The following is a 24806-nucleotide window of genomic DNA, read 5'->3' as shown; positions in this document are numbered from 1 at the left end:
GAACAGCTCTGTAGTTTCAAAAGATGACAGGGACAGTAGGGAGTGTGACAGGACGGGAGTAATAAACTGGCAAGAAGGTAGATCGGAGAGTTTACTACTGATTTCCTTGAGGCTCAAAAACCAGCAAGTATGTGTGTTCATATCTTAATCCATGTTCTTATATGACCACCTTGAGAGATAGACAGAAGGACGTAATATAAATACACAGTTATGTATATATGTGTGTGCGTGTGTATGTCAATATGCACAGATATTAGAATCGTTCATTTCCTCCCAGACATCAATCTATCCCATTGATGTTACTCTAGAAAAAGACCAGCTTGGTGTTATCCCACTTTGAAATTATATTTTCTTCTTAGTTATTCCAGCTGATTCTCATAAAAACCTTTTTACCCCATGGCAGATGGTAGACAATGCCCATCATAAATATCTTTTGCTCTCCTGCTCACCATCCTGTAAAATAGAACCTCAGCCATTAATTGCACAAAAGACTGTCTTAGGTTCTGATTAATATTATTGATATGTTACTAAATATTTTTAAAGTTTTTTTTTTCTTGACTAAGATGTAGTCTTCTGATGAGTACTTAGGCTCTAAGTGAGGCAATTGGAAAGATTTCATATCCCACATTTCCTTCAACTGCTCGATTATAGCTTGTGTGCTCCAGTTGCGTGTTTATAGTGTTCTGACATCTGAAATCACAGCCCCATTTGAGCCACACAGAATGCTTTTATCTCAAAGGGATTCAGCTTTAAATACAGATGGGCTTGTTGGCATGGTCTAGATGACATTTTTATAACCTGTAATGTTCTTCAGCAAGATGTGGTTAATGATCCTTCACATCATCCGAGCAAAGAGTGCTGGGTTCCTGGCGTAAGGTCGCATTCACATCACAGCTTCTGAGCCTGCTCAACATGAGGTTATTACTGTAGGAACTGGCTAATGAAAATTTAGGTATTGCTATGTTATTCACTTTATCATGATGGGTATTAATATTCTCTCCTGTTTGTGCCCTTGGCATGCTACTTTAATTTAGCCCAGAGTTACCTTTTGCTTTTGCAATGCCATCTTTCTTAGGCTTGGAAGGAAGGCATGCCCCCTGCCAGTGCCTCCTCTTGCTTGGCTAGAACTCCAAAACTAGCTAGTCCTTCTGGAGACTGACTTTCAGAAGTTTTATGGAACCCCTACTAATGTAATGAGACTACTGAGAAAACTATTGTGGAAGATACAGTGAAACCAAGAGATAAACCTATGGAAAACCTGTGAGGCATTGTCTCTAAGTCCCTTCTATTTATTTGCCCCTTTACTCTTGTCAGATTGCTTTTCTCTGGGCCTTTGGATATAAATTACACTGCTGGAAATGAATTCAAATAAATGACTATTAAGCATCTGCATCGTATAAGGCACTATACCATGTGATGAGAGGACATAGGAGGCACTATGCTGTGTGATGAGACGACATATCCTAAGTTCATACGGTGCATAGCGTGTGAGATAGTAGATTAGGCAGTAGATGTACTTCCATGCAAAATAAAGTAGGTGCAATCAAGAGGATGCAAGCAAACTGATGTTTTTACCAAATGTGAGGAAGGAAGAAAGCACAAAGGACATGGCATTGGAACAAGAACTTGAAATGAGATTAGGAGTTGTTGACAGAAAAGACAGACATGCATTTCAGGCCGTTTGAAGAGCATGGGCAATCGTGGGAGAGCGGATGCTGTGCCGTGGGAATCTAGCGTGTAGTCTGCAGACAGTGTGGCTAGAGCAGTTCGTGCAGTAAGATTCAGTGACAAGTGCTGTAGAAATGGCAGTGAGGCCAGACCGGAGTACAAGGGCCTGAGGGTGCTCACAATGCCAGCCAAACAAAACTGACCTTTGTCCTTTTGGCAGTAGGGAGGCATCAGAGGTTGAGTAATAAGATCAGGTTTTAAGGGCTGAAGTCATGGGATTGGAAAGAAGGAAAATCATACTTGGTGGAGAAACTGAGACGAATATTCATAGATGATGAGAGTAACTCCACTGCATCTAGACTGGGAGGGATGTTGCTGATTTATTCTGAAGTGGACTAGCCCCTGTAAATACAGCAGAGAAGCAAGAGAGACTAAGTTATAAAGCAGGTAAATGTCATCTTAAGCACATGCTGGTGATCTGTACTTAGCAATTGCTTTTTGATTCCGTTGGCACTATTTAGGGCTCTCTATCTCATTCTGCAGTGCCTTCTGGCTGTCTGTCCTTACTTGCCCACCCAGGCTGCACTTCCAATATTCCAAACTGCCTTTGTACAGAAACCTACTTGTCCATATGCATCCTACCACCAGGATGCTGTGCTGAGGTAAAGATAAAATCATTCATGTCGATATATTAACAAGTTAGTGAGTTAACCTCCCAGAGCAATCCTGTCACATTTTACACATAACCTTCTGCCTAATCCTAATAGTTATGCTAATAGTGGGAATTCTCTGCTTTGTGCTAGAGCAGGTAGGAAGATATCTGGAGGTCTCTGGGTCATATAAGGTGCATCTCTTCTGTTTCTAGATGTAGTTAGCTCTTTAAAGAGAGGTAATGGGGAAAAAAGGAAAGTATTATTAAAATCTAACTATGATATTTCGGCAACCCAGGATTGCAAAATAAAACAAAAAATACACTTGAGCACCTGATAAAAGTTTATTTTCAAAATGTAAATGTGTCTTTCCTTTATATGATACAAAACACACTCATATTACAGGAAAGTATGGTATACATGCTTTTGTTTTTTTCAAAGTGTACTTCCATCATGAAAAAGTGTTGGTTAAACCAAACTTCAGGAGCTATGAGGAACAGGGGGCTGGTATTGTAACTGCTAACAGTGACCTATGTTTATGAATATTTTCCATGTCTTTCACAGGCAAATTTGCATCATCAACTTTCAGAGCAATAATTATTCATGCTGGCACTTCTCTATGGTACAGGAATCATGTCCCCTCCTGCTGAAATGCAGCCACCTTAGGGGCAGATGGTAATGACCACTTGAAGGAGATAGACTGCTGTAAACAGGTTAAGTGTAGAAGTGACACAGATTATGAAAGACTTTAGGGGACCTCGAGGCAACTAGAACATAATTACCCAAATCAAATGTGGCCTAAACAAGTTAATGCTTCTTTTCTAGCCACATGTTTCAGGGAGACATTAATGTTCTACATTGTAATTTTCTGGACGAGGAGAAACAGGCATTTTTGAATGAATCAACAGTTTCTAAGCCATTATTGTGTTTGTTTTTTAGTTGTTTGGTATCTGGAAATGTCCAGAGTCCTTATTTATTTATTTTTTATTCATCATTTATTTGTTTAATTTATTTACTCATTTAAAATTGTGGTAAAATATACATAACCAAATTTATCATTTTAATCATTTTTATGTGAACAGTAGCATTAAGTATATATGCACAGTTGTGCAACCATCACCTCCATCCAGCTCCAGAATAAGAGTCCTTATTTTTGTTTCATAGTCAGTTTTGTTCATATGATTGTGTATACTTAAAGAACTATGGTTCTCACAGCCTTCCCCCACCAAATTTTGTGACTGTTTCCAAATGGGTTTTCAATTCAAAATGTGTTCCTCTGAGAAAAATAAATCACACATTCCACTAAGCACAATAGAATTGACATCCTGATTTGAGAAAGACAGGACTGCTGGGCCTCTCCAGGACTGTGCTACTAATAATTTCACTGTGAAGTGGTTGTAATTATGGCCATTCCTAGTCAACAGTATGGAGTTGATATCTGCATGTTTCACAGCAGCTTCAGAGGGAGCTACATTAGGAGTGATTTAAATTTTCCCAAATGTTTTAAAAATTCATTTATTCCTTAAGCCAACAAATACCTGTCTTTAGGTTATCTGTTTTGTGCCACACAAATGCACTATGAGAGAAGGCTGCTGTGCATGGACTCGCAGTGAGTCCATTACCATATGTTTCTTTGGAAAAGACTTTTGCAGGAAGGATCTGGTGTATAGAAGGGAAAGTGAAACATAACTTGATCAGTATTTCTATCCATTCCTTAAGACACAATAAAATATCAACAAACTTTTTGATGTCATAACCCTTTTGAGTTTTGGATTAAAGTGCTTGTTCCCTCCAGAATAATGCATTTTCACATGCATGCTGATTACTAACCATTACAGATGGTGTAAAAATTACAAAAAGCTGACTTATAGACCCCTCAGGAGTCAATGGAATTTAGGAATCAGTGATGTGCAGATGTGGAGGTGAAAACTTCCCTTGATGATCTTATAACAATACATAGACCTGGAGGCTTGCTACTCAAAGTGTGGTCTGCAGATCAGCAAAACTGTCATCACCTGGGAATTTGCTAGAAGTAGAGGCACAGACTCCAGGCCAGAGTTAGAATTTGCCTTTTAACACAGGTGATTTGTGTGCACACTAGCACTGCAGACGAATAGGCCAGAGAACAAAGTGTGTGTGTATTTTCATCCTAGAATAATTCTTAAGGCTTTTTCATATTATATAAATATTAGTCATTATTCATAGACACTGATATATTTAGAGGTAAAATTCCTAAAAAGAAGTTAGTTGTATCAGACATTGAAATACTTTGACACAGAAAATCCAGATGAAGAATTTTTAAAAAACAGATGATTATACAAAGAAATAAACATGAGATTTTTTGGTAATATTGTTATATGATCAAATAATTGGCAATGATGTAAGTATCTACCATTATGGGACCAGTAAACTTAATTATGGTATACACACACACACACACACACACACACATATATTAAAGAGAGTAAATGTATAGCCAGTAAAGTTGTATTAGTGATCTTTATGTGTTGGCACATAGTTTTCCATAATTAGCATTAATTGAAAAAAGGAAGGATTTAAAATTACACAGTTCATTCAGTCTCAATGTCTTTTTAGATAGTGTAGATGTAATGAGAAAGACTGTAGATCAAACAATAACCATGACTATCACTAAATAGTAATAAGATGGTGGGCAAATATTCTCTTTCCCCTTTTTTTCTCCTATCTTCCTTTTGCTTATCTCTGCTTTCTTTCTTTACAATAAATATGAATGTCTCTATAATGAATATTTTAAGTTAAAAAAGCCCAGCATGTTCTCTAAGACTAAATATTCAACTCCTTTCATCTCATGTTTGACAATATCCTGCCTCCTCCTATTTTCAGTGATAAAGATAGACAATTACATGAGTTTGGTCTTGAAAGAGCAATAAATAGGTGGAGTGTATCCTATTGAATATTGGCCCTTGGATATAGTTTCCTTCTGATGATAAACAACAGACTAGACTATGGACCAAGAAAATGTGAGCATAAATTTTCCCTTTCCCCAGTGAGATAATCTGATTATTTTTTGTTCCAAGGTACCATCGCAACCTATCCTTTAAATTTGGTATAACTGTTTCAATAATGTCATTATCACTGAAAAAGTAGGGAACCTTAGAAACTGGTGTGACAGAAATGAAGTGTAATAGGAAATGCGTGGAAAGAGTTTCAAAAGTCACATATTGTTCAAAGATAAAGACCATAAGGAACTCAAATTTTTAAAGCTGCTTTAGTGTGTTACATTTTTTTCTAACTCCCCATTTTGTATTTGAATTTAATTAGCATATAAGAACAAATTAATTAATTATGAAGTGGTTAACAGATATAGATACAATTTCTACAAGCTCCCAGATGACAGAAAAAAATAAACCTATGGTCTGTGATTTTGTTTTCCTTTAGATAAAAGGGAGTTGCAGGGTTTGCATTCTAATATGTATTACATACACTATTCCCCTAGGCTGTTCTCAGGATTTAAAAATACAAAATGTATATTTTTACATACGTCTCTGAGGTTTTTTAGTCATAAAGTTAAGTGCTTCTATCAACTTCTGCAGGAGCTCAATTTCAGAAGACATTTAGTTCAGAAAGCATAAAGCATTGAGCAATTTCAGAGAAAGAAAAACGGCTTCATAAAAATTCCAAAGAATATTTTGTTATTATTCTTTTCAGACATTTGTTTTGGAACATATAGAACTTCACATTATGAATAAAAAAATTTGCAATGCTATCCCCATTAACCTGGGATATCAACTTTCTAAAAGAAGAATGCTTATGGTTTTGGTAGTGGATTTTTTAGAACACTTTATTGAGATGACTGACAGACAAAAAGCTGGCATATTTAATGTATGTGATTCATTGAGTTTGGAGAAAAGTATACACTGGTAAAGACATCACCATAATCAAGGCCATAAACTTATCACCTCCAAAAATTTCCTCCTGTACCTTTTATTTTTTTAAATATTTTTTTCTTTTGTGGTAAGGGCACTTACAAGAACTACGCTCTTAGCAGATTTTTAAGTGTACAATGCAGGATCATTAACTGTAGCCCATATGTTGTATGGTACTTCTCTAGAACTTTATCTTGTGTAACTGAAATTTGTACCCTTTCACCAACACCTCCCTATTTCCCTCCCCTCAACCCCTAATAGCCATCATTCTCAAGTGTCTTCTTTTATGAGTTTATGATATGTAAATGCTTGTATGTATTTAGGAAATCTACTATTTCAGTAAGGCAGAAGTTAATTATTCCGGTGAGTGAGCACTGGTGGTTGAGCTGATGACGCTGGTCCAGGACTCTCACAGGTTCTCTGCAGTCCCAGTTCAGCGTGTTCAATGCAGGGGGCTGGTTTCCTCTCTGCGTGTGACATGATCAACAGGTACATCACAGTCTTATGCATTTGGATATGCTACTGTACCCACTGCGCTAATTCTAGTAATATGCCAGACTTCTTAGGTAGAGGTATTTTTAAAATGTGAGATTCATAACAGCAAATTAAAAGAAAATAGACTCCTCAGAGTTTATCTGGTGTAAAAATTCTGTTTTTGAGAGGGTATGTTCTTCAGTGGACTGAAATTTCAGTTTTATTTTCAAGAACGAATAATTTTATTGAAACTTGGTTAAACTTGGGTCTCAACAGAAAGCAGTAAAGCTCAAAGTAAAGGGTCAGGTGGGTTTAATGTTTTTGATTATTCCATTTTCTTAAATTTGGTAGGATTCAACAGATCCATTTCTCAACTAGCTAAATAGAGTGTGAAATGCAGTATTAATCACCAATAAGAACATAAATAGCTTTAAGGCATTAATTCTTTTCAGTTGGGAATTCATGTTGACAAAAATGAAATGTCAACTTGGTCAAATTTTTTTTTACAACATTGATTAAATCAATGGGGAAGAAGATAATTTTTTTAGTTAACTGCAATTTGGCTGAACAACATTACTGATTTTTTTACATTCATAGACACAACACTGAGGGACAGAGATGATAATAATTACTGATAATATACTATGTTTTTCAAATGTTGTATCTTTTAATCCTCCAGCCACCTTATGATGTAGGATTTTATTCACTTCACTCAGAAGAGGGAACATTCACAGTATTCCAAAGCCTTTGCTGTTTCTGCCACTGGACCCTTCTCCCTTTGGATAGCTGTCTAGACCCTCTTATTCATCATTGAACATGCCGTTATTAGAAGTCAGCATTAACATCATGTTTTACAGATAAAATTACTAGGTCACAGGGATCATCTTCAGTAAAGGATAGCCTTATGTTGGTGTACAACGTCCAGCAAGAACTGCTGCAGCAGTGGTTTGATAATGTTGGTGATGATGCCAATGGGATGATGATAGTGTTCAAACTCCCTGGAAGGGCAGGAAGGCCTAGGGGAGCTGGCTGATGAGGGCCTGGTTCTAGGTGTCCGGGAGCACTAAGGCTGGGTTAAGAAAGCACTCCAGCTATACTGACTGCTGTACTGATTTTGAGCTTGTAGTCAGTAGCAATCACGAAGGGCAGATCCCTCCTATGTAAGTGTGGTTCAGGTCCACACTGAGATTCAGGTGTCTGGAGCTGAGTTTTGAAAGGCAAAGGATAAACAAAGGAAATGAGCAACCAAGATTCACAGCCTGTGGGATTAGGAAACCCATTCAGTTGATAAATGAGGAGGAAGTAGGCAAAGCCTAGAGAAATTTCCCATTGTGAGGTCAGATATTCCGCATTATTTATATTTTGTGGAACTGGATATGAGAATGCTAGGATTAGTTAAAAAGAGAGAGAGCTGATGATGGAATGGGTATAGAACTGACATTTTATTTTCACAGACATATTCAGAACCAATTTAAAACATGTCTACTTGCTCTTAATTCCTTGATTAGTATTTAAATCCAGTGTGTTTCCATGAAACAAAACTTTAAAATGGCAACAGGTTGTTTTCTAATGATTATGAATAATATACCCACTTCTCATTTTAAATGGTACCAAGAAATTTATTCTTAATTAAAGCCAATTTCTATGTAGCAATTCAGTATAAAACTATAATAAATATACTGGGAAAAAAACTCTATAAACATAGATTTAAAATATCTGTTTTAATAAAAAGTTATTCTTTCCTACACTTGTGATAAGTGTACTAAAAATAAGAGAAATTGATCATTCTCTTGGAGCTGACATAAAGGTTAAACTGAATTGTAAAATGGAGACTTAAATTGCTGGTTAATATGGATACTCTGTATGTACCATGTGGCTATTAAGAGGAAGAGGTTGTTTTAATATACATTCGTTTTGGATATGGAACTCAATTCCTAATGCTTTTTGGGAAAAAAAAAACTTTTAGCTATTTAAAGCTCCAAATCTACAATTAAATTATACAAGAATATCAGTGTTATGAATACTATCTCAACAACTTGTCTTGGTACATAAGTTGTTTTCATCTTAATCAAAAGGATTTTGTTACTCCACTGTTCCAAGTAGCTTATATTTGCAGACCCAGACCCAGAGCATATAATACCAAGGTCTTCAGGAATGTCAGTGCTAGCTATCATTAATTATGGAACATACATCTTTTTTTTTTTCCAGGTGCTAACATCTTTTAGACAAATATACGGGAATACTATTGGGGTTCTTCTAGGAGGTTGGCCACCTGACCGACCTGAATTGAACTCATTGGTCAAATGCAATTCTTTTTACAGAACCAGAGTAACTGAACTGGATTCTCCCAAATTTTTCTCAACTGTGTAAGGGAGAACATTGCTTTCAGCAGGATCTGAGAGGTCCTTCTTATGTCTAACTGCTAGTATCTGTGTGCATGTTAGCCGTTGATATAAAGTGTAGTATTTTCCAAAAGGTATCTGTACTTCTGTCTACTAGGTCTTCTGTCTTCCCTGTATTTTAACGAAAACACATTTTTTTCCTTTCTTTCTTTTTTTTTTTTTTGAAAATGAATATAAGGCATTTATTGCAGGAAATAATAAAGAAGAAAATGGAGGTCAGTTTTCATTTCACTAACCAGAGATAACTTTTTGGTGCCTATATTTCAAAATACATATCTATATCCTATTCTTTCTAGCTCTTTACCTATCTATCTGTCATCTGTCCATAATCCATAAATCTACCTATATTGCATGTATATAATGTAAAATGAGGTGATGTTATATGTTAATCTGTAATTTTAAAAATTGAGACATAATTAACTTACCATAAAATTCACCATTTTGAACTACACAACTTAAAGCTTTCTTTGTCCATAGAATAGTTTAACCATCATCATTATCTAATACTGGAATATTTTCATCATCCCAGAAAGAAATTTCATGCCTACTAACAAACTCTTCCCTCTTTTCTCCCCCCTTTAGCCCCTGAAAATACTAATTTACTTTCTGATTTTATGGATTTACTTATTTTGGATATTTTATATAAATGGAATCATACAACATGCAGACTTTTGTGACTGTGCTTTCAAGGTTCACACATGTTGTAGCATATATCATGCTTTTCATAGCTGAATAGTGAATAAATGTATTTTATTTATCCATTCATCATTTCATGTCTATTTGGTTTGTTTCCACCCTTTGTCTATAAGAATAATGCTGCTATAAATGTGTATGTACAAGTTTTTGTGTGAATGTACATTTTCAGTTTTTTTGGGTATGTACCTAGGAAAATTGCTGGATCAAATGGTAACTCCATGTTTAACTTTTTTAAAAATAACACAAATCTTTTTCCACAGTGGCTACACCATTTTATATTCTCACTAGCAATGTTATTTTCCATTTTAAAAAATATATCCACCCTAGTGAACGTGTGTAATACCTTTAAAAGTAAAAATACACCATGCCATCTCTCCATATTATTAATATGTATTTATATTATAATTGTAATGGCTACATTGTATTCCATTATATGGATGTGTCCTTATTTATCCATGCCCTGACTTGTTTATATTGTTTCAATTTTCCCTCTAATAAAGTACACTAGACTAAGATTAATATATGTGTCTATTTAGATTGTCACATTTTTTCCATTATTCTAATACAGAAACAATAGTATAATTAACATGGTTCTACAAATATCTTTGTACAGTCACTTGCCTGTTTTCATAGCATGAATTTCTTTTATTGGGTCAAAGAATAAGTGTGCTTTAAATCTTGAAAATTGCCTTCAGAGTAGTTGTATCAATTTGGATTTTTATCAGATCATGAAAGTGTCAATTTTACCCTGTCTTCACCTATATTTATTCTTGGATCAAATGTGAACATTCATATCTCATCGATGTTTTTTATTCCTAGCTAAATGGAACATTGCATATATGCTTACTGTAATTGTTTTATTTTTGTAATTTTCTGTTTTTTCCTAGTTGTGTTGAAGTGTTAAATTTTTCTCATTATTTCCAATAGCTTCTTGAATATTAAGAATACTAATCCGCTGTTACATGTTCTTAGATTGATTCTTTTTAAGATGTTTTTGAAATTTAGGTACTTTTAATTTTATGTTAAAGTTATCATTTCATTAATATTTTACACTTGATATTGTGCTTTAAAGCCACTTATTGTTTCAAGATTATAAAAATATTTTTCCATAAATATATATATAAGATTTTGTGTAACAATAAAAACTTTTAATTCTCTAAGTTTTCCTCTGAGGGAGGCTTGGCCATATCCTTTAAATATATTGTTATTTATTAAGTAGTAATCTGTAATTTTAGTTTTAGTTTTCTCTTTGACTCAAGAATCAATTGACATGAGTGTTTAATTGATTTTTATAACTCTTTAGGAGTTTTTTATTTTTCTTTTTCCTTGGTGGTTTAAATTTTCAATCTTTTAAAAGCTGTCATTAAAAAGTTCAAGTTTTACTAATCATCAGGACAATGTAAATCAAAGCCACAATGAGTTATCACCTCACCAGTCAGAATGGCTGGTACCAAAGCACAAGAAATAACAGGTGTTGGTGAGGATGTGGAGAAAAGGAATGCTTGTGCTCCACTGATGAGACTGCAAATTGGCACACCCCTTATGGAAAGCAGTATGGAGGTTCCTCACAAAATTAAAAATAGAAATACCATACAGCCAAGTAATTCCACTTCAGGGTATTTAACTGAAGAAAACAAAATCACCAATTTGAAAAACTATATGAATCTCCATATTTGTTGCAGCATTATTTCAAGGAGTCAAGGTATGGAAGCATCCTAAGAGCCCACTGATAGGTGACTGGACAAAGAAGATGTAGTACTATATACAATGGAATATTATTCAGCCATAAAAAGAATAAAATCTTGCCATTTGCAACAACGTAGATGGACTTAGATGGCATTTTGTCAAGTGAAATCACTCAGCCAGAGAAAGACAAGTATGATAGGATTTCCCTTAATGTGGAATCTAAGAAATAATAGTAAACACAAAGATGCAAAATAGAAATAGACTCATAAACATAGAGAACAAACTGGTGGTTGCCATAAGGGAGAGGTTGTGTGGGAATGGGCAAAGTAGATGAAGAGAATAAAGAGGTTAAAAACTGCCGGTTAAGAATAAGTCACAGGGATGAAATATGCAGCATAGGGAATATAGGCAATAATATTATAACATCTTTGTGTGGTGACAAATGGTAACTACACTTATCATGGTGAATATTGCATAATGTATATAATTGTTGAATCATCATTTTGTATACCTGAAACCAAAAGAATATTGTATATCAAGTATACTTCAATGAAAACAAAATATTAGCAGAAACACCCATCCAATTTATAAGTTCATAAGCAAAAATAAGCATTTATTGCTACAGGCCACCGAGATTTTTGTGGTTGGTTGTTACACAGCACATCATTGTGGTAATAAATAACTATATATCTATTAATAAAAAACCAAAAAGTTCAAGTTTTATTGAATACTGGTCAGAAAAAGATGAATTAAGATTTTTACTTTATGACAATTATTTGGATTTTGTTTTTGGCAGAATAAAATTTTTTTTTGTAAATGTTTCATAAATATTTGAGAATAAAACTTTTAATACTGTTTATATCGGCTTCTTAAAGAGATATGCATAAGTCAGACTATGCTTTTATTTTTAAATTTTTGACAGATTTTTACTTATATATTTCACCTTCTTGTAATTATGTTCCAAATTGTCATGCATACAGGATAGAAGGGTAATACCTCAGATCTCCTTGCTAACATAGCCAATACACATTTACACAGGGACCCAATATACAGTGACAGTTTGTGTGATTACAGAAAATCAGATCCATTATAAAGAAATGATTTGATATCCTTTTGTAAATTCAACACAAATTATTGTCAGAAATGAGTAAATCTCTCCTAATTTGATATTTTACTCATTTCTTTAGACATTTTGGCATCTAGTCCTATAGAGTTATCTGTGTTTGATTGACTCACAGTAATTCTACCAATTTTAACAAAATATTAATTCTGAAATACATGGAAAGACCTTAATGATAGTTCATACAATGAATTACTAGAAAGGCATGCAAAACCCAAGACAAAAGAACAATTTGACATTCAACGAGAAATGATGTAATGATTCAATGGGTAAGATTCTAATTCCAGACAGTTATATAAAAAGCTTGGAATTCTGATAGAAGATTGACTAATCAAAAAAATCTATAGAAAAGATGCTTTAGAGAGTTGGGTGAAGGCAGTTCTGCACGTGACCTATTTTGTTTGGGTCCATACACCTGTAGAGAGGATTCCCGTCCTCCAAAGGTACAATTACAAGGCTGAGAATAGCATTCAGTCAATTCACAGATTTACAGAACTGTCTTTCAATATACCCTTCCTTTTCTATAGTTTTTAATGTGGTTCTCTCCCTTTTCTTTTCTTTCATTCTTCCGTCCATTATGTCTACTTTTCCTTCATCCCAGTCTCTTGCCCCCTGTCACTCTCTCTCCCCTCTCTTTGTCTCTCTTTTTCTCTTCCTCTCGGCTCCTTTGCTAATGACCTGCTCATCATTGATCTACACAAAGTCCACTTTCATTTAGTTAGCTAGTTGGTTATTCATAGATTATAATAAGCACCTATGAAAATAATCCCCTGCCCCCAAGAGCTAAGAATTTGACAAAAAGATATATCCAAACATATGTTCCTATCACCAAACCATCCCCCAATCTGTCCTGAAAAATCAATATTCCTACCTTTTAAAATAGATTTTTCTTGTGTATATATTGCCCCAAGCACAAAATTTACAAAATTTTAATCATTTATACCTTTGGAAAATGTATTTTTAATACTTACTTTTTCCACTTAATATTATATTGCTATGACTCATCCATATTTATGGCTATCTCTGTAATTCATTCATTTTAACTGTAGTATAATATTCCATTGTGTGAATCTATATACCACAACTGATTTATTAAGTCTCTGAGGGTATCTGGGATGATACCAGGTGGGTTCTACAGGACTTTCAAGAAAGATTTACACAATTGTATACAAACTCTTACAGTGAATGGAAAAAAAAGGAATATTTTCCAATTTATTCTCTGCAGTCAGGATAACCTGAAATCAAACCAGAAAATGTATTGTAAGAAACAAAAATTACAGCTCCATCTCACTCAAGAGTATGAATGTAAAGATTCTAACAGCACAATATCTACATCTATATACCTCTATCTCTATAAATACACACACACATGCATATAGACACACACTTCTCTTTCATAACTGTACTCAACACTGCTACAGATAGAATGATTAATAATTTATAATGGAAATTATATGTAAAAATAAATATATATATAGTGTTAAGTACCACCCCCAAAAGAAACAGTAACGGGCTTAAATTGCTTGAGATAAAGAGAGGTCTTCCACCAGAGAATGAAAATATTCTGGATTCAGAATATTGTAACACACTTCGGTTTGTTGCCAAGTTCCTCTTATGATCTATTCCTTAATCTTGCATAATTATTACACATTCATTCCTGTTTCTTTCCTTTAACTGAACATTTGATATTTTAATAATCTTTCTGGTCACTTTTTTTATAATGGGTTTTATTCTAAACCTCCTAATTCATTTGCTTCCCTGAACTGTGTATCACTAAATAATGGCTCTTTTCTTATTTTAAAAGGTCAATCAAACTCATTTGAGTACTATTAATGCAATTATAGTTTGTATTTATCAAATAGTGTTCAGTGGTTAGATAATGATGCTTTGCACCTTAAAGCACCTTTAATGCAAGGGTCATAAAGACATTTACACAAGAGAAAGTATCATCAGTTCCATTTCTTAATGGAAAAATCGAAGAGGGTTGACAGAGAATTAAAAATATCATTTGACTATATTCTTTGTCCTATGTAGTTCATATACTAAAAACAATCCGTTAAAGGAAAAACATTTCAACCCATAATTCCTAAAAGCAGGCACATATTTTTAATACTTTTATATTTAGTTTTTATGAGAACATCCAATTGAGTGAATACTTTAGCCAAGGTAAATAAACATGGAGACTATACAGTAAAATTTTGGAGTATGGTTACACGTTCTGGATTCCACCTTCATTTTACATGTAAGCACATTGCATTAATCAGTATTAACCCTAAAGAAGAATCTAAAAGTAGTTATTGATCCATGCAAATGTCTTTAAAACTCAGTTATAAAACTCTATATACTATTCTTAAAGCTTTGCACTATGATATGAAGTGAAGCATTCATTTCCAAATTTAATATAATTTAAAAATTTCATTTAATAACTATTAATTGATAACCTACTTTTCTAGATACTGGTGTATTATAATTGTCTACTATAAGAAGTAGACTCACAACCTATAATGGCTCAAAAAGGATAGAAGTTGTTGTTTTCCTCAGGTAATAGTACTAGATGGATGGGATGGGTGAACAGGTTACTAGCACAGACTTCCTCCAGGCACAGACAAATGAATCCAGGCTGATGCAAGCTCTGCCATCTTTAACGTGTAGCTTACCCAGTTGCTCAGCGTGCCATTTCCATTCTAGCAGAAGGAGAAAAGAACAGAAGGAGAAAAGACCAGAGAAATCCACTTAACAAACTTATAATGAGCAAGGCCCAGAAGCAGTACCTATCACTTCTGTTCATGTTTCATTGGCCAGAGCTAATTGCTTGGCCAAACCTAACTACAGAGAGGACTGGAAATGTAGCTTAGCTATGTGCCCAGGAAAAAAAGAATATGGATTTAGGTGTTCAGCCAATGGTCTTTTCTACAATATAGTGGTGAACATAATGGAAAAATGTTTCACAGTCATGAGCTTAAAATCTAATAAACAGCAGGCATTTAAATAAGCCACATATTTTAGATACTTTAAGTGCTATGAAAGAAGTAAACGAATGGGGTCCTAGGACTAGTGGAACATTATGTCTTCAGTTGGAGCAGAGACATGTGTTGAAACAGGAGGAAAGAGATAATCAAAGTGTAGATGTGAGTATGCTGTAGGTTTTGTGGTGGAGAGACGGATTTTTTTTTGTCTTGTTGCTGCTATTTCTCAATAAGAAAGCATGAGACAAGCTGAAATGACAGGGGAGGAAGATGTTGGATGTGTGAGACAGGAAGCAGTCAGTTATCCAGGAAGGGGAAGAGAAGACTAGCTGCGGAAGTGTGGTCGAATTGCAGAGCGGTGCTGATTACGCATTTGAAATCTAAGGTCATGAATTTACAGTGACACCAGACAGCAGGGTTGGGACTAGTTGCAGCAAGGGAGGAGTCTGACGTGCAGAAGTTAGGGAGGTGCTCGTTCTCGGTCAGGCCCTCACCTACCTCAGCCTCATCCTGGCCTTACTAGACGTTCACATTCTCCAACAAGGTTCACCTGCTTGATTAGAGGCAAAGAAGATGTACAACTGAGCTTAATCGTGATTGTGATTTGGCAGAGGAATAAAATTGGGCAGACGGAGAAGTACAAGAGGACAGAGAGCATTTTCAAGGACCATCATGCGGATGTAGGGGGAGAGAAACTGTGATGGGGTTAAAGTATGACAAACTGGGGAGACAAATACATCAGTAAATTTAGGGACTCATGGAACTGTTCCAGTTGGGTGGAAGGTGTATCCAGAGAGTAAAATTTAGAAGATGATGTAGTTCATTGACAGGCCAGTTTTTTAGAGTGTGAGCATGATGGTGGGTGGTGAGATGCAGGAGAGGTACCATTGGAAGTGAGGAAGTCAGCTACTGCAAGGCCAGGATGTTGAGTCATCCAGGAGGGTGATGAGGCCACCAGAAATAATGACAAGACTTCAGATGGAAAAGAGTACATGGGTCATATTCTAAAGTCTTCAACAAACGAAGGTGTAGTAACTGATATCTGTAAGATTATTCTGACTGATTCCTACATAATTAAACTATAGCATGATTCTAATTCAAATATATAGTTCTGTTTATTTACTGTAATAAATGCTTGATAAAATAAATTAGATAAGGAAAGGGAGAGCATAAATAAATGAGATTCTGCTGAAAATTGTTATTTCCTATGGCATTTGGTCAGTGACTTAGATGTCATATAGTCATTCATCTTTTAAAGGTGCTAAAAATTGCTAAATTAACTGATTTCACTTCTTGCTTTCTCATTTTTTCCTGCTTACCCAATATTGTAGGTGGTTCTGATGAGGAAAATGGGTAAAGTTTTATAGCAAGAGGAAGGAAGGAAAGTAGTAAACAAGACAATAAACTGAGTAGTTAACACTTTTTTATAAATTTGCCCATAAAGGTGAATGAATAATCCTTGTATTGCTCTTTGCATTCTGGAAACAAGAAAGGGCAAATCAATGGAGCGTAGATGTAGGCAAAGGAATGGGTAATGATGATGATAGTTTTCATTTATTGCACACCTACTGTGTGCCAGTCACACTCTGAAGGCTTGACATGCATCATCTCATGTGACCTTGGTAAAAGTTCAGGAAAGTTAGGCTATTATGCTCCCTCGACAGTTGAGAAAACAAGTTTAGAGAGGGTAACTTGCCCAGATCACACAGGTTATTGGCAGAGGAACAAATCAAAACTCCAAACCCTGAATCGCAAGCCATACTCTTCCCCAGAACAATATTCAACATAGCCAACATTTTCCAATAAAATATTCATTGGGTCTATCATTTTTCCACAAACACACGTTGAAATGCTTGATATGCCTAGTAATAAAAATCTAGTTATTCTATGCGTTTCTTATTGGACAGAAAATAGTCAAGGAGATGTGTGGACTCTGAAAGCAGTACTTGACAAGTAAAGCTTACTACAAACTCCATGTTATTTCCATTTCTCTACTCATGCACATTGATGAAAAAGTTTTTTTGAAAAAATTAATGCACTTCAAAATTTCTGAAATAGCTAAAATTAGGATGGAAAGAAACAAAACAAGAAAATTTGCTGGAGCATAATAAATTTTATATATATATATATATACATCAGTTATGTATATGTGAATTTAGCCTAATCAAATATTTTTCTATTTCTTACCTGTGTTGTTAATAAACATAATAAAGTGATGGGTATATTGAGACTTTTTTTTCCTGAAAAAGTGCCACTTAATTCTGTTTTTCAGGATGATCATATTCTGTATTATGGAGGATATTTTAAATTTCTGTTTGTAGAAATTAATGAACAGCATGGCCCCTCCTGGCTACTGAAGGAGTGAAGCGGTTGAAGTAACTAAGCTGCATGCTTAGCCCCAGATCAGAAATCAGATTAGTAAACAGCTCTGTAAGAGTAGTTTCTAACATCACACTGATAGTAATGTGAAAGGGACTGATTTGGTTCCCTCACTGGTGAATATAAAAGATGAGAGGTGATGGAAATAAAGTTCATAATGTTATGAAGAGAGGGAGCTTGAGCTTGGATTTGCTTGGGATCATTAATGGGCGCCTCTTTCATGCTTTACTGTAATTTATTGATCACGTTGTCCTTGGTGCAGTGCTTACAAAGATAAAGAGCTATGTTTTGCCTTTATTAAGGAGACCATCATTCTGTGAGGAAGACGGAGCGTCCACCCAATGTTGAGCATGTAATGAGCTCTCAGTATCTGATGGCTAAATGTTGTGATCAGGTCTGGAGATGAATAGTACATGTGTGGAAGGTAGTGAGTGCCCTGGTGGATAGGATAGGACATGATGGGGCACTGGGGCCCTGGCTCCAGTTTGAAAGATCAAGTTTCTAAAGGTGTAACCTTTGAGCCACATCCTGAAGGCATATTTTAGAGAGAAGAAGGGTTAAGAAGAGTGAGGAAAGGAACTTACAGAAAAATAACACATGCAAAGACAAGATGGTGAGAAAGAGCCTGGAGAATTTAGAGAATTGGATTTTAAGTATATGTGGCATTGTATTGAAGGAGAAGATTAGTAAGGGTGACTTCACGGAAGCTGTATGTGCTTACTTAAAGTTCTTCTGTTCTTGTATAAACACTAGAACTCATACACAGCATTACCATTAAACAATAAAGAAAACAATAGTTAATGCTTACCTAATGTTTACCATGTCCTAAATGTTTTACATATATTAATTCATTTAATCCTCATATAGCCCTCTGAGTTGGGAATTGCTAGTAGCCATTTTATAAACAAGACAAGTGAGGTACAGAGAAATTAAGTAACTTGCCTGAGATCACACATCTAATAAGTGACAGAGCTGGGGTTTGAACCAAACAATCTGGCTCCAAATCCCCACATTCCTAACCACTTTAGTGAATTGCGTCTTAATTCAGTGTCGAATTTGGTGTAACTTGCTATTAATAACGGTGTTTGAAGTGTCTAAGTTGGACAGCTACTATTTTTGTGATAATCCAGCTCTCATTCCCTTGCTTTCCAATATACTTTCTTGAGTTGGAGGGAAGAGATGTAGAAACAGCTGGCACACTAGGAATTAGATGTAACTCGGAGTATATTCATGAGAATCTTCAGTTACATGAGTGGCATTCTTCTATCTCAGGAATCATTCTGGTAAAAAACATATTGGGGCTGCTAGTGCAGGAGGTAAGGAACCACTCAGGGAAGGATGTGGCAACACTGGGGATTTTAGTTTGAGAAAACTGGATATCCCTGTATTCACGAAGAACATGACATCAGAATTTATTGAAGTGGCATATAAATGTCAAGAATTGTTGATGCTGTTAATGTGTAATTCACAACTGATAACACATTTTTTTCCACCCAGGAATCCCTTTCCCATTTGAAGTTCTATAATCCTTTGCCTAGATATCATTTAACACCCTATTTATTATTCTGAATTGGCGTGTACTGAAAATACACATAGGGTGAATAATAATCAAACTAATGTGACATCTAATTATCCCATGTGTTGTGCTATGCACTTGACAAGTATTTGCTCATTTAATTCTCACCGAAAGCTCTATAAGAAAATGTCATCTATTTTATAGATGAGGAAACTGTAGATTTAAAGGTTAACCTGCTCAGGGTCACTAGGAGTTAGAAAAGGTTGGTCAGGAATGGCAAATGGGTTTTCACTTAAGTATCTAGGAATAGTTAAGATAGTACCAGTTGATTAGAGAGCCCCTATTTTATTCCCTAACTCTTCATTTGTTTCTGGAGTGATGTATAGTTATTTCCCACATGAACTACTAATAATTCAATAATTTAAATGCACACAGCTCTTTTAGGACTTCAAAATATGTTCATATTCATTGTTAAGTCTCTAGTGACAAGTGAAGAAGACAAGTTGTGAAGATAATTAGGGAAGTGGACTGGACTTGGACAGGCAGCTCTTGGCTCAGACCCGTGCTCTCCCCCCAGGGTGTACCATCTCTTGTGGCCTTAGCAGTTTTTGCAGAAAACATGTAGCTGTTGTTCATTAGAAACTTCACACCATGTTCAAATTTTAGGATGATTCCAGAGATCAGAGGATATTAGGCATCTTTCCACTAATTACTAGAAAAGTGCCCTAATTGCAGTGTGGTGTTTATATTTATGTGCAAGTTTTCTGAAATAATCTATTTTGTTTGATAAGTCAAGTGTTTTAGAGTGTTGTGATTATCCATTTTAGTTAAAAACTATAAAAATGGTATGAGGAACTCATTATAAGATGGAAGTATGTAGAGTTGACATAGAGTAACTATTAATAGTATATGTTTTTGGAGAGTGCGATGAAGAGATAGCAAGCAGGGACCAGTTTCTGGTATAGTACAGAAATTAAATCCGATATGCTGTGAGAAGAGATTCAGGGAAGGGGAACTGCAGAGAGAAGACAGACACAAAGCAAAGAGACTGGTGTCAGGTGAATTTGTCAAGATAGCAAAGAGTAATCCAAGAAGATGAAGCGGTGGGGTGGGAGTAGTGGGGGATCTAAAGGCTGTTACAGAAAAGGAAGGGCTATATACATAGGGTCGATGGGAAAAGAGAGCTTTGGAAGTGGTGATACATTTCTTCTCTTGAACCTGTGATTATATACAAGTTTTAATAAGAGGGAAAATAAAAGTGAGGAGAAGCTTTAAGAGAAAAAAAAAATGAAAACTTCTGAGAGAAACAGGAGTTCAGAAAAGACTACATTTCTTGCACCCTGCTGCCCTGCCACCATCACACTTGTCACAGGAAATTGGGGGAACTTTTATGATCTGAGCAGAGTTGGGACTTCCCAGCGATCACTGCTTGTGCCAGTTGAGAGGTCCCCACCAGGAGCCCACATTGACATACCTTGGGACAGAGGAAGCAGAAGCAGACACTTACAAGAGAAATTGAACAGGGCAACTGCTTCAGAGTGGAGTTCAAGTCTGAATAAAGCCAAACTCTAGGGAATCTGGCTGGGATGTTCTCCTGCCACATTTTGAATTGCTGTTTGTAGTTCATACTGCACAACAGCTGTTACACTTCAAGGCATTTACACTCTTCTCTATTAACCGTCACTCTCTGTAGCCAGTACCGAATATTTGGCCAATCAGCTTTTATTTGCTTAACTGTTATGTACATTGCCTAACTTTGATACTCATCATTTACTTTCTAACGTGCATAATAAAGCATGTCTTTTTCCTGTATGTACTTCTGGGCTTCTTTTCCTGTAAAAGATATTTTGCTATTAAAAATGACCTTGTATCGATTACAATCTTCGTATCTCTTACGACACAATTTATTTTTATCTACCACTTTTTCTCAGGGAAAAATAAGCCCAGTGGGATATCTTACTAAAGCTTTATTAACATTGTTTTCTAAACGTTTATAGGTAGTGCTGGGACACCTGTCACTTTTAATGAAAATGGAGATGCCCCTGGACGTTATGATATCTTCCAGTATCAAATAACCAACAAAAGTACAGAATACAAAGTCATTGGGCACTGGACCAATAAACTCCATCTAAAAGCAAGTATCAATATAAACTTATATGAATGTATCTAGTTTTTAAGGAGGAATGCTTTATTTTTTAAGTATATAATATAACTGCTGTTAGAATTGGTTTTCTTGCAAATGTTTTTAGAAACTCTATGATTTAATCCTTCCTTCGACTTTAAAATGTTACAGAAAGTCTTAAACGTCTGTAGAGAAATCTGATATCAGTAGGCATTTAATGAAAGATCTAACTTCTTCTTAAGTGACTACATATACACTTAGGGAAATTTTGCCCTTTGCTGAAATACTTGTTCAAGTGTTTGGACACTGTGTGTGTGCATTAGGGACAGGTGACAGTGTGTCATGAATGATAAAGTTTGGGCTTAAATATGGTGTATTTCACTCTTGCTACATAGTAAATTGACACCTTCTGTATGCCTACATTTAACTGATGAAAGTGAATCATGATCTGTATTTACAATACCTCTTTGAATCGCAACACCAAAGAAAGTTAATGTTCCCAGAGGTGATGTTCATGTTACTCGGAAGCTCTAGGGCTGCTTGCTGTCCCTGTCTGCATGAGGTGCTCTCAGGGCCCAAAGGCTACAGATTTTGCAGTTCTTGCAAGTGGCCATGTGAGGATGACTTGGAGATCCCAACTTGGAGGTCCCAGCCTGAAGAGGAGTCGCAGGCCTGGGGGTGGTGCCAGAGGTGGTTGGGCATTTGCCCTGGTACCATGCTGCCACTGGGGACTGTCTCCTCCTGCTGGGCCAGTGGGACAAGTGGGGGTGGCACATGGGAAGGAGGCTGAGAGATGAGCTTCATCAGATGTGCCTGGCTGGCAGGTAGCACTCCAGAACTGCTCTTCTATGGAAAAGGTTTTCAAGGGACATTGACGAGAGCTACCTGGTACTAACACCCACCAATCGTAAGGGACTCTGGAGCAGGAAGCCAGTCCTGAACTTGACGGATAAGGAAGGGCTAGGAAGTTGCAGGGCACGGGGCTGGCAGTGGCTCTCTGGGGAGGGTGCAAGAGTTGTTGGAGCAGCATCTGCTTACCCCTGGGTGAGGAATTATTTCACATGGTGCCACATCAGTGCACGTGTTTCTTCAGGTATAGAAAAGTAAGGAGTGTGCCCTGTAGTCTCAGCTAAGGATTGGAGTTCATTCATACAGCATCTATTTGTCTGTAACACAGATGATTTACAGAACTGGGTGGCTGAGGAATCCTCTGTAGATAGTAAGGTGCTTTTAAAATGCTTCAAATAAACTAGAAACATATTCCACTACTGTTCTATTATTCTAATGTGTATTGCACCTTTCTTCTAATGAGCTTATCTCCTAATTTTGATTCTCACAACTATTATAACATTGCAGGAGTTGAGTTCATTTCCTAAATGAGTAATTAAGTTCACTTCTTAGCTACAGCTTATCCTGGCCAGGAGGCAGAAGCTTAGGACATACGTGAGGGTGGGGAGAGAGAACATACTCGTCTGTGTGTGTGTAACAGGGTACGCATGTTCTTTCCTGTGTTTGAACCCACTTAAAAGAGATCAATTTGGTATTTTTAATACATGTTCACTTCTGTATATCCAAATGTAGCCCCTGAAGTGGTGTGTTTATGCAGCATCGGTCACAAAGTTCTCAGCAAAGAAGCAGATGGTGAGAAGTAACAAAACTAAGATATTTATGATTTATTGTTTCTGAAGTGAGTTCCTGATAATTATCACAGTTCTTTCTTCAGAAATGCCCAAAGACAGCTTATATTTCCAACTACTGTGCTATGTAAGACCACGTATCTGCAGGTTACCACATGTAGCAGCCAGAAGAAATTTTATCTATTGTTCTGCAACCCAAGATGACATGTACTGAACATAGCTTTGACAACTCCACAGGTTATTGATGCCAATCTGAAAATCAGTGGCTTTTTTGATAAAAGACCTTTTGGAGATGGACCTATGGGAAATGAAATAAGCACAACAAAGAAAATTTGATAAGGATTAAAACAGAGAAGCTTCTTTTAATCTGATCTATATTAATGCCAAACTGTCTATGATTAAAGATTTACATTAAAAAATTCAATGGTTGAAAAATATGTGCACTAACATGGAATACTTGGATACCTAAAATAATTATACCCACAAATACACATATACACAATCTCTGTATATATATGCATGATATATTTATTATAAAACCTCATATTGAATCTCAAGCTGCTCTTTTATGTACATTTAATGGCGCTTGAAAGTTTTATGTTTATTATTGTGTTATTGTTCATAAACTATATCAAAACAATTTGTAAGAATTATTTCTCATGCATGGTTATGAATGTTTATGAGTGGATAGTGGTGCTAGCTTTACTGAAACAGAGAATGCATCTCAGAAGAAGAGAGAGTGATTAGACTGTGGGGAGAGAGTGTAAGTCAAGGGCTGAATTCTAGAGTTTGTCAGAACAAACAAAATGATGGTTTCTCCTTGGGCATTGGGTCATTCACCTGTTTGAAGGGAATAGAGGGTGTTTGGACAGCAACCAATGTCTGAAAGTTCTGCTTAGATCTTAGGTAAGACATAAAACAAATGCTTTGCTTCAGTTTCATCATCTGTAATATGGAAACGTAGTAGCACTTATCTTATAAATGGCTGCAATAAGAATGAAATGAAATAATGCAATAAAGCATTTAGTCCAGAACCTGCACGCATGAAACCCACAGACTTTACCTGATATTAATCCAGTGTCTCATGATTCTACATGGACAGTGGGAGATCTGATTGTGAGTGCGGTGAATAGAAAACTGGAGGTCCTGTGAGAAGAGGTGCTTGAGTTGGCTTTAGAAAGTTCTGAAAGAACCTCCTCACTTAAAATGCTGTTTGTCCCCATAGCCCATTGTTTTTGCCTGTCTTTTATATTGGCCTTAATACTATAAAACACCCTCTGCATTTAAAAAGTAAACTTTATATAAGATAAATACATAGTTTCTTTTCTTGTGGCAACCTGGGACTAGGTCTTGTTACCTGGGCAGTTATTTTTGAGTGGATTTGATAAACCAAACTTGTGTGCCCTCTGTGCCATGTTGGGACTAGAGGGGATAGTCTTAGGGCACCTGCTGACTGCAAGGATAGGCAGATACGCAAAGCAGCAATTCCAGTGCCACGGGACAGGTGTCCAGATGGAAGCATGCCCCTGGCTTTGCAGCGGCAGCCTAGACAGTGGTTTCTAATCTGACCTGAATGCCGATGGGG

At 36.0% G+C, this 24806-nt stretch overlaps 1 protein-coding gene across 1 annotated transcript in view; it reads left to right on the top strand.

Moving 5' to 3' along the window:
- GRM8 (glutamate metabotropic receptor 8) overlaps positions 1-24806 on the top strand; it is a 759463-nt gene that overhangs the window by 572955 nt on the left and 161702 nt on the right. Inside the window, exon 8 of the mRNA XM_036909115.2 lies at positions 21460-21596. Coding sequence (XP_036765010.1) covers positions 21460-21596 — 137 coding nt within the window. The remainder of the gene's footprint in view (positions 1-21459; positions 21597-24806) is intronic.

The sequence above is a fragment of the Manis pentadactyla genome, chromosome 7 (assembly GCF_030020395.1).
Source record: "Manis pentadactyla isolate mManPen7 chromosome 7, mManPen7.hap1, whole genome shotgun sequence".
NCBI classification, from domain to species: Eukaryota; Metazoa; Chordata; class Mammalia; order Pholidota; family Manidae; genus Manis; species Manis pentadactyla.
The sequence above is the reverse complement of the archived record's forward strand: the minus strand, read 5'-3'. Positions and strand labels throughout refer to the sequence as shown.